Raw genomic sequence first — 11423 nt, 5'->3', positions numbered from 1 at the left:
AGAAGATTTTACAAATCTGTCAATGGCATTCCGGAAAAAGATGATGCTTTGACCTTGAGTGTCAAAAGATAAGATTTAACAATTAATCATATTGATTGTTTTGTTTTTAGACACATTTAGGTCATACCAGTGTCAGTATCAAGGAAGAAAATGGGATAGTCAAAGATTCTATATTTTTTTAAGTGCCCAAGAAAAAGTAATACAAAGAGGACTGTTTCAAATAGGAAACACAAGCAGATTCCAAGAGCATGCTGTCAGTGCACAGAGTTTGAGAGTTCCTAAAAGCGTCATCAAGACTCGTGCACAGGATCCTACTAAGAGGAATAAACTCAAATTTGGAGTGGAGCAGGCACTGTTGAAAATAACAAGAAATGAAGTGAGTAGAAAAGTGCAAAAGACAATAGAGAATAAAAACTTTGCAGCGATGAGGATTCAAACTCACAACCTGATTGTTAAGGTAACTCCGTCTGGCCCAGAGAGGGATGCTCTACAATCATTGATTTAAGAGCGTATCTCTCAGGGTCAGGCAGTGAATCCTCATCCCCTCAAAGTTTTTATTCTCTATTGTCTTCTGGCACTTTTGTATACTCACTTCATTTCTTGTTATTTAAATATACTCAAAAGTTTACAAAATACATTCAAAACAAATAAAATATAACAACAGTACACAAGAGATATGATCTACAATGAAAAAAATATCATCTCCCAAAACAAATACCGACTATACATACTACAACCCCTTCCACCTCTCCCAGCCGAGGACTCGGTCAAGGTCTGGACAAAGAGAGAAATCAACCTGGAAAAGGATATATAGGGAGATAGACCTGCCCACAATGGGAGATCAAAAGACCCCACCCAGTCATTTTGATTGATTCTCCTTGGAAGTTTTACAGCCTTTGAGATGCTTTGAGATTATTTAAAGACAATAAACGGGACAATTATGGACGACCAAAAGACTATAGATATAGCAAATGTCCCAGATAGAATGAGATATAGGAGGCAACTCAAATATAGAACAAAATACAATCCATGTTTGTGTTTCACCTGTGACCACTAAAAGTCCTAACTTTAAAAATAATCCCATGAAAATGAAATACCTCGCTGAGATTTCAACTCATTTGTTTAGTTTGTTTTTAGATGTTTAGCAGCACTTGCAACACGCATTAACTAATCATTAAAAAAAACACATTGAATTGAAAAATAAAAACAGCCAGAAAGGGTCATCAGATATTGGTATCAGTAAACATGTTTATTATCTTAGATTTTTACATTGTATTTTACACAAATTATGGATAACAAAAACAAGATCAATCTTTTCCATGGAAAGATTTAGCTAAATCTAAGGATGTTTTTTTTTGTAAAGGTCCAACACAAAATGACATTAATGACAAATGATCTAATTCTAATCAATTACTCTGGAATAAATAATTGTAATTTTTCAAAAGCTGCATGAGCTGAAAGTCTGGACTAAAAAAATCGTATAAACAAATATAATAAAATATAAACTTTCTCAATACTTTTTCTATCCTTTGAGAAGCTACTCTTGCTATTCTTTTGACGCCAGTCTCATAGATTTTAGATTATTTTTCATTTTCCAACCTTGAGTAAATGTAAACTAAACCATTTCCAGAGTTTTCCTAAATAATATCGATATATTTTTGTGTCAAGCAGAAAAAAAAGAGACCTTTTTGTCAGTTTCATCATTTATAAATATTCAAGAAGAGAGTATTATTATTTACACTAACACAATTCAATACTCCAAACTTGTGGCGGGGGGAGGAGGGGGGGGGGGGGGGGGGTAGGGGTGATGAGGGGACGTGTTCATATGTTTTTTTTTTGTTTGTTTAGAAAGTTTTTACTTGGCTTATGGACATCTTTTAGGTCCTATCTGTACCAGTAAAAATGGCATGGTATGATAGTCTAAAGCTAGAGTTTAGATACACTTCAGACCATTATGAAAAAAATAGACATGGTAAATGTACTCAATTCTTGGAGATACCCTCATTGAATTATTTCCGTCTTGAATTCTGTGCCTTAGCTTTGGAACCTTTTCCTGCTCCTTTCTTGGCTCCCTTAACCAAATTCTTGTATGTCCCTTTCACTTTCATTTGTTTTCTGTTGAAAATATATATAAGAAAAGACTATGCAGTTGACTCACAACATTGTATAGGCATGCTTGGGAATAAATCCAAAATGAAATGTATGATTCAGACTTGGGACTCACTTTATTTTATGAGCAGAGTTGTAGGGCAAACAATTTCCCTGAAAAAAATTCTCTTTTAATCTTAAATGAACTATTGAGAACATAAATTTAAAAAACAAAACATATTTTTTTTTTTTTTTTAAATACCATTCTGATGCAAATCAGAAGTCTTATCCAAACATTAGTAAATGAGGGCCCTTTTCTGCTATGACTTGTTCTTTATCAAAAGAGAGGGAATAGGCACACTGAATTAATTTGCTGCTTCAATTAAATGATTTTTCTCCCCTCCAAATCAATCCTGAAGATAAGTAGTTAAGTGCTGATCATCAGCTCTCATGCTTTAATTGTTTTCATGACAATTTTGTTATCGATCACGAATGTCCCCATATTAGGGATAATCTCTTGATATTTCTCTCTGACCAAATGGCTTCTCAGTTTTATAACTGTACCTTGGTATTATCAAATGATTTTTAAATTAATTTTTGGCAATTCCAAATAATGTTTCCTCCATTAGATAAAACAATAATGTTACTTTGAAAATGTTTATTTAATTGATTCTATATATAAAGTCTGATACCCTTCGAGAAGTAAAAAAAAATAAATAAAAGTGCTCGCTTTTTTGTACCAAATACAATCATTATATTGTGGGTTTTTTTCATTAATTTACAGGTATCTTACATAATAATAAATAACTATGAAAGTAATAATATGATTATTTCATGAACTTGTATGCACATTATTTAATGTATATTCAAAGCTCATATCAAATTTTATTACTCTCGTCAAATTTCAAATGCCCATATCCAAGGATTTATCTTTGCCCACTGTTTCGACTATGCGTGAAAAAAGTGACTTAAATTAAAAGTCGATTTTTTCAGAACTTGGTTTTTACACTCTCCTTACTTCAGACATTCATATCTCAGCAACAAGTGATCAGAATTTTGTAAATGTGGCATCAAAATTTTAGGTATAAAATAATCTTTGCTTAGGTACAATAAACCAAAAGTTGAAAAACCCAACCGAATACCGTTTAGAGCCAGAAGATCACATTAAAAAAAAAAGAGAAATATAATAGGGATATTTTTTTGTGTGACATTACCTTTTGTTCAAATTACTGAACTGGAGGGGTACATAGGCATACGGTTCATGTTTGCCAGCCTTCTTGATATCACCTTTTGCTTTCTGTAGAATTAAAATTGCAACAAATAATATTAAAACACTGCCCAAAAAATACTGTCAAATAAACTAAATCAAGATATCAAAGTCTGTCCTTTAAACTATTTAGACTAAGGTGGAATGATGGTTAATTAGAAAATAAAGTGGGGGAAAAGCTTGGTTGACAACCTATTATAATCTATATTTTGTTTTCTTTTTTAGGGTTTTACGGCACTTGCAACACATTTAGGTCATATCAGCGCTGGTAAAAAGGAAGGAAATTGGATAGTAAAAACATTGTTCATACAGGGAGCAGGTGTAGATGCCAAGAGCACACTATCAGTGTACTCGGTTTGAGATCACCTAAAAGTCTCACGCAGACACCAGCACAAGATCCCACTAAGAGGAATACACTTAAATGTTTACAAATCAAATGTTAAAAATTTTCAAAATAACAGTACATAACAGAGAGATGATTTACAATGAAAAAAAAAAATCATCTCCCAAATCTATAACTATACATTCAACTATTTTCCTCCCAGCCAAGATCTTCGGCCAGGGTCAGGACAAAACTAAGTCATCTCATTCCAAGACAAAGACAGAAAGCAAATTTGGACAACAGGTATAGGGGTATAGAAGATACAGCAAGTACCTCCCTGCCCACTGTGGGAGGTTGGCAACCCCACCAGCTATTATAATCACATAGCATATCAACTATAGAATGTTAGAATGTGATAAAATGAAACGTAACATTTGAATACAAAGCAAAAAGAAAAAAAAATGCTGTAAATAGTTTTATAATCCAATTATACAGCATTTCCAGTTTCACCATACTCACATTCTTCACAATGCTTCGTTTATTCCAGATACAGGCCAGATGGTACCATATCTCAAAATCACATATAATAGGCCCTCTATTTATCCCTTTCTTGTATATACAACCATACTATAATTATTATTACTCGTAGCCATGGACTGAGTCAGCACATCTGAAAGTGGTGGTTCTGTCCCTCATAAAAGGGAAAAAAACCCACTGAAATAAGAGTTTTGCAATCCGCATCACCTGTACCATCACTAGACATGCTAAACTTTGCTTGATATTGGTACAGAATGAGACGCATGCAACTCATAGCCTCTGCTGCCACATTTTAATCAACTCAAAGCAAAATTCAAATTTACCAAAAAATTATGAATATACTTTACTTCTATGTATGACTTGACCAATTTCATAAGACACCCTCATCAAAAACTATAACAACCACCAAATTAAAAAATGACCTAATATTTAGCCCTAAAGTATGTGTCAAAACAACTTACCTTTGATTTATATTCAGCACCAAATCCATTAGTTTTCTTCTCCTTGGCATTTGGTCGATGAATACCACTACCACCAGCTGGAAAGGAAAATAGAACAAATAAATTACAACCAAGCTGGGCTATTAAAAAACATTGATATTGGAACATACCCATAAAGATTAAATTCATATACGTAATCCAGTCCATAGCATTCGTAATACATTAATTCATATTAATCTAAATTGCAAACCATGCATTATTGGTTGTCAAAGTGGTATCTTTAAAATTTGGATATTTACTATAATATTCACTGCATGATGTTGAAATTAAATCTATATTGAATGTGGCCTGGCAAATTGTTAGAGTATCGTCACTTTTATACACAATACATGACTACAATAATGATGAAGATGGTAATCAGCTTGTTTATAAGGGCTATACAGCGCTTGCAACACATCTCGGTCATTTCAGCACCAATAAAAAGCAAGAAAATGAGATAGTAAAAAAAAAGATCTAGATCTACAATTTAAAGCAAACAAGACAAAGTAAGACAAAGGAGAATTTTGGTTCAAATAGAGAACAGGTGTAGTTTCCAAAAGCAAACTATCAATGTGCATGGTTTGAGGTCACCTTAAAGTCTCATCAAGACACAAGCACAAAACTCCACTAAGAGGAATACACTCAAATGTTTCCATTAAACCAACAAATATAACAGTACACAACAGAGAGATGATTTGAAAGGAAAAAAAAAAAATCATCTCCCAAAAACTATAATTATACATTTGACTGTTTCCCTCCCAGTCAAGGACTCCAACCAGGGAAAGGATAAAAAGCGTTGAAACAGATATAGGGGTATAGAAGACACCTTAAGTGACCTTCTTGCACAGTATGGGAGGTCAAGAGCCCCACCCAGGATGGTGATATTGATGATGGGGGCAAAGAATAATTGGGTGGATAAAATATTACGCATTAAATGAAAAATATACAAAGTACATTAACAAGTATTCATTATCTGTATAATAACATCATAACTGTTACTAAAAACAGGGGCCCTTGTCACTCAAATTGCCTCTTTACAAACGGACCCGGTTCAACCATGGCCACACAATGAGGGTCTCCTTCCATTACTGCTGTGACCGACAGAACGGAATGGAAAAGATGTGTTCACAGTCATATTCACGATGAGGACAGATGGATTTCAAACTACACAAACCTGGATAAAATACAACACTTGTGTCCTTTATATTCTGATAGAAAACAATAACAAACCTTTATACTTGGCAGCAGGAGCGTCCAAATCATCTTCTTCATCAACAGCCTCCATGGCCAGTTTTCTTTTCCTTTTCAATGCATTCTTCGTTTTGTTCTGGAAAGAAAACCATGGTGCATTCTTGATCATAGCCCTTCCTTTTCATTAAAATAAGTAAGGCATCTTGAAAGAGAGATCTATTCAGAATATTGAGCCTAAGATAGGGTCAGAGAAACTTCTAGAGAAATTTCAGGGATAGGGTGAAGTCCATTTAAATTTCTCTTTAAAAAGATGTCTGAATCTTTAAGATCTTTAAAAATTAAAAGCTCTATATCAAATAAAACAATGCAGAGATAATAATATAAGAAAGCACACATTAAGTTAAAGAACAGGGACTAGAAAACAAACAAGATCATGAACCTTTGACAGGATGATGGTTATGAATGTAAAAATGGTGGTTATCAAAAATAAAAAAATAAATAAATAAACAAATAAATAAGTAAAAAATTGAAAAATTTAGTGTATTGTTTGTTTGTTTGTTTGTTGCTTTAGGTCTCTTCCAACACAATTGAGGTTATATGAGAGACCGCTGAAACAAAAAAACAAGCAATCTAACAAAAATAGTACAAATGTCAATCAAAATCATAACCTAAAGATATCATAAGCTAAATTATAAATAACCAAGAACAAACAGGCAGCGGATTTACAGGAAAAAAAAATCCCCTGTCAAAAATACAATCACAAACCAAAGAAGCAGGATAGGCTAGTAAAGAGAAGAGGAAACGACATCACTATCGGATCGTACACCCATGCGAACATCATAGGTATATGATTCAAGGGTGATGCTCCCATCCAACCACCCGCTTAGTGTATTGTGCCAGAGACAAACCAATTCAAATACTTAGGAACAACTGTGCAAGGAGATAGGGGCAATAAGATGGAGATTAAGAAGAGTATACAGGCAGGCTGGAATAATTGGAGGAAGGTAACTGGAGTTTTGTGTGACAAACAAATTTCTGCAAAGCTAAAGGGGAAAATATGTACAACTGTTGTAAGACCAGCAATGTTATATGGAATAGAGACAGCAGCTACAACAAAGAAACAAGATAAAGAAGTTGAGGTGGCGGAAATGAGGATGTTGAGATGGTCACTTGGCTGGACAAGAAAAGATAAAGTGAGAAATGAACGAATTTGAAGGCTGACTGATGTGAAGAATGTATCAATAAAGATGAGAGAATATAGATTGAAATGGTTCGAACATGTAAAGAGACGAGAGAGGGAGTACGTGGGAAGAAAAGTATTGGACTTACAATTGGCGGGAAAGAGGAAAAAGGGACACCCAAAGACTAGTTTGATAAGGTAAAGGATGATATGAAAGAACTGGGCCTGGAGGAAGATGATGCGCTGAACCAAGATACATGGAAATGTGACATTCATGCGGGATAAGCTGAAAGAAGAAGTAAAAGTGTATCATGCTTACCTTTAGTCCCTCCTCGTACTTCTCAAAGAGATCATCCAAATCATCATCTGACATAACTGTTTTCTCTGGAAGTAAAATATGAGATGTCAGAGTACGATAACATCTGAGACAATATGAAGTTATTTTTTAATTTAAAAAAACAAAAAATCCAATGATGCATCAATTTCTCATGCAATAGGATACAAGCTTTAGGAATACTTGCAGAATGTCGAATTAGCTATTATTTTCACATTCCACCCCAAGTAGTTATCATTTAACTCCACTTATAAAATATGCTAATAAATCATGTCATTTCTGGATTAATTTACACTGGTAAACTTCATAAACATAGTACATGGCAATATGACAACAGGATCAATCAAAATGGCTTAATACAGAAGATACTGTTATTTTATATATTACAACTACAAATCATCAAAGGATGTGAAATCCTCTCACCTGGTGCTCCCTCCCTCTCATTGTCTGTGATGATGAGCCTTCCATCTGGGGCTTGTTTGAAACCTCTATCAGACTTTCCCCTATCTTGCCTTTCACCTGCCTTGCTTGACTTAGGTTTCGTCACTGGAAAAACACAATTTCACGCATTCAAATTTATTGACAATATTAAGTGTAAAAATAAACACGAAACAATCAATGAATGCATTTAGACGAACATAAAATCTTAATTTCAATACATACAAGCCACATTGGAATAATATAGACAGAGATGCCAACTTTGAATTTCGCTCACAGGAGTTTCAGCCACCACTCGTAGGAATTTCAATGCCGAAAGAGGAATTTCCGCGCACAAAAAAAAAAGGAATTGGAATGATATTTGGCATTGTGTTTACATATTGTATAGTTCTAAATAGACAACTGATTAGAATTATATTATGATATATAAACACATTGCCAAATACAATCCCAAAGTTTCCTTATTTCAAATGAAGTAAAGCGCCAAAACCTAACGGTAGAGATTGTAGTAATAGTGGTAGAGATGATGAAGATGTGATAGTGGTTGATGTTGTAGTTGTAGTGGTAGTGATGATGATATGGTGGTGATGGTGGTTGAGGTAGTAGTTGTAGTGATGATGATGTGGTGGTGGTGTGAGGTGGTTTGAGGTAGTTGTTGTAAGTGATGATGAGTGTGGTGGTGGTGTGGTTGAAGTAGTAGTTGTAGTGATGATGATGTGGTGGTGGTGCTGGTTGAAGTAGTAGTGGTAGTGATGATGATTGGTGGTGGTGCTGGTTGAAGTAGTAGTTGTGTGATGATGATGTGTGGTGGGGTTGAAGTAGTAGTTGTAGTGATGATGATGTGGTGGTGGTGGTGGTTGAAGTAGTAGTTGTAGTGATGATGATGTGGTGGTGGTGCTGGTGGAAGTAGTAGTTGTAGTGATGATGATGTGGTGGTGGTGCTGGTTGAAGTAGTAGTTGTAGTGATGATGTGGTGGTGGTGGTGCTGGTTGAAGTAGTAGTTGTAGTGATGATGTGTGGTGGTGGTGCTGGTTGAGTAGTTGTAGTATGATGATGTGTGTGTGGGTTGAAGTAGTAGTTGTAGTGATGATGTGGTGGTGGTGGTGGTGGTATAGTGGTTGTAGTAGTTGTGGTCGTGATGATAATGATGTGGTGGTGGTAGTGATATTGATGTGGTGGTGGTAGTGGTGGTTGTAGTACACATGGTAGTGATGATGATGTGGTAGTGGTGGTTGTAGTAGTAATGGTAATGATGATGTGGTGGTGGTTGTAGTAGTAGTCGTGGTAGTGATGATAATGTAGTGGTGGTGGTTGTAGTAGTACTGGTAGTGATGATGATATTGTAGTGGTTGTTGTTGTAGTATAGTAGTAGCATTAGCAGTAGTAGTAGTAGTAGTGATGATGATGATATGGTGGTGGTGGTGGTTGTAGTAGTAGTGGTAGTGATGATGTGGTTGTGGTGGTTGTAGTAGTAGTGGTAGTGATGATGTGGTAGTGGTGGTTGCAGTAGAAGTGGTAATGATGATGTGGTGGTGGTGGTTGTAGTAGTAGTGGTAGTGATGATATGGTGGTGGTGGTGGTTGTAGTAGTAGCGGTAATGATGATGTGGTTGTGGTGGTTGTAGTAGTAGTGGTAGTGATGATGTGGTGGTGGTGGTGGTTGTAGTAGTAGTGCTAGTGATGATGTGAAGCTGGTGGTTGTAGTAGTAGTGGTAGTGATGATGATGTGGTGGTGGTTGCAGTAGTAGTGGTGGTGGTGGTTGTAGTAGTAGTGGTAATGATGATGTGGTGGTGGTGGTTGTAGTAGTAGTGGTAATGACGATGTAGTGGTGGTGGTTGTAGTAGTAGTGATGATGATGTGGTGGTGGTTGTAGTAGTAGAGGTCGTGAAGATGATGTGGTAGTGGTGGTTGTAGTAGTAGTGGTAGTGATGATGTGAAGCTGGTGGTTGTAGTAGTAGTGGTAGTGATGATGATGTGGTGGTGGTGGTTGCAGTAGTAGTGGTGGTGATGATGGTTGTAATACTAGTGGTAATGATGATGATGTGGTGGTTGGAAGGGGGGGGGGGGGGGGGGAATCCTTGGAACAAATTGACCTCACCGGAATTTGACAGAAGTTGCCCGGAGCCCGGAATTTTTTGCTCCAGACCGGAGTTTTTTCCGGTGAAACCGGAGTTTTGGCATCACTGTATAGATAATGCGCTTCAGACATTACACAGATAAGAGAGGAAGACAATAAAAAACCAACAAAACTATTATAAGCAGACAACAGTTTCTGAATCTGAATTTGAATGTTACTCAGAGTTGACTCAATTCTGAGTATTTGTATTTGAGGGTGGTTGAATATGGCAGCCATCGTTGGTGTTTAGGCTGAAGTAGTTTGATAATCTTTGCTTGAAGGTGGCTAAATCTATTGTGTTGTCTAATTATCTTTCATGAAAAAAATAAATCTTACTTGAAATCTGTTTGACAGCTGATGGGTCCGTGAAATCGATAATGTCATCTTCTCCTGTCTCCATTAACCAAGCATCCTTTTCTTCTCGCTTTCTTTCCTTCCTACGGCTTAATTTGTCTGCATAATCTTCATCATCCTCCAACTCTGAATCTGAATCTTGTAACAACTCGTCAATGCTGAATTTTAAGAAATGTAAAATGTTAAAAATAGTTCACTAAGGAAACAATACAATGAGCCTGAATTTTAGGACTTATGTCTCTAAACAAAAGAAGCCATTTCCTGGACATATTTGATTGAGGTATACATTTAACTTTTCATGTGAAAAAAATCATGTTATGAAACATTCCTCGTTATTTAGAACATATTGCACAGGACAAAGGTTAGAAAAAAAACCAAAAAAAAAGAAATGTATAGCACAGAGAAAGAGAGAGAGAGAGAGAGAGAGAGAGAGAGAGAGAGAGAGAGAGAGAGAGAGAGAGAGAGAGAGAGAGAGAGAGAGAGAGAGTGTGTCTATTACCTTTCTGGCTGTCCCTTCCTTGGTTTATTTTCATCCCCAGCATCATCGTCATCATCATCCTCGTCTTCTCCAGCCCCAGCTCTCCTTTTTCTCCTGTCTTGAGTTTTCTGAATGTTTTTTATAAGCTTGTGGACTTTTGGATCTGTCATACTTACAATAATTTCATATCTGAAAGAATAATAAATAACAAAATAAAATAAAATTCCCTTTATTCATCCCATGGGGGAAATTTGTCTCTAAGGTCTATTCCAAGGGAAGACACGAAAAACCCAGACATCAGCCGCAGTGCAGCGCCACAACTTGAGCTAGGGTGAGGTGACTTGCTCAAGGCCACACAGCGCAGTGGCGGGTCATCGAACTCTGTACCTTTCAGGTACGAAGCAAAGATCATACCGTTTGAGCCACGCTGCCCCCAAGACAAATATCAGTGCGGATGGTGACAAAAAGTGAAAAAGTAGGAAAATGTTGAATGATTGCCTTTAAGCCCCATTTTTACTGCATTAAACCCTACTTTTAGAGCAATTGAGATGACAGACTATCATTGATACTCTAGCTAACTTCTGGAGAGTGGGAAACTGCACCTGTTTGTTCCACCAAACATCAACTCTCTCATTGCTA

The 11423-nt window shown here is 36.2% G+C and overlaps 1 protein-coding gene across 1 annotated transcript in view; it reads right to left on the bottom strand.

The window, feature by feature from the left end:
- Window positions 1-1828: 1828 nt before the first annotated feature.
- Window positions 1829-11423, bottom strand: part of LOC144965351 (RRP12-like protein) — a 32645-nt gene continuing 23050 nt past the window's right edge. Inside the window, exons 26-33 of the mRNA XM_078900601.1 lie at window positions 10806-10973; window positions 10289-10464; window positions 7822-7944; window positions 7384-7448; window positions 5924-6020; window positions 4676-4752; window positions 3303-3385; window positions 1829-2115 (exon numbers count right to left, since the gene is read on the bottom strand). Coding sequence (XP_078756727.1) covers window positions 2010-2115; window positions 3303-3385; window positions 4676-4752; window positions 5924-6020; window positions 7384-7448; window positions 7822-7944; window positions 10289-10464; window positions 10806-10973 — 895 coding nt within the window. The 3' untranslated portion in view covers window positions 1829-2009. The remainder of the gene's footprint in view (window positions 2116-3302; window positions 3386-4675; window positions 4753-5923; window positions 6021-7383; window positions 7449-7821; window positions 7945-10288; window positions 10465-10805; window positions 10974-11423) is intronic.

The sequence above is a fragment of the Berghia stephanieae genome, chromosome 2 (genome assembly GCF_034508935.2).
Source record: "Berghia stephanieae isolate SIO BIC M18660-M18661 chromosome 2, UCSD_Bste_1.3, whole genome shotgun sequence".
Classification (NCBI taxonomy): domain Eukaryota; kingdom Metazoa; phylum Mollusca; class Gastropoda; order Nudibranchia; family Aeolidiidae; genus Berghia; species Berghia stephanieae.
Note: the sequence above shows the minus strand (reverse complement) of the source record. Positions and strands in the feature narration are given on the sequence as shown.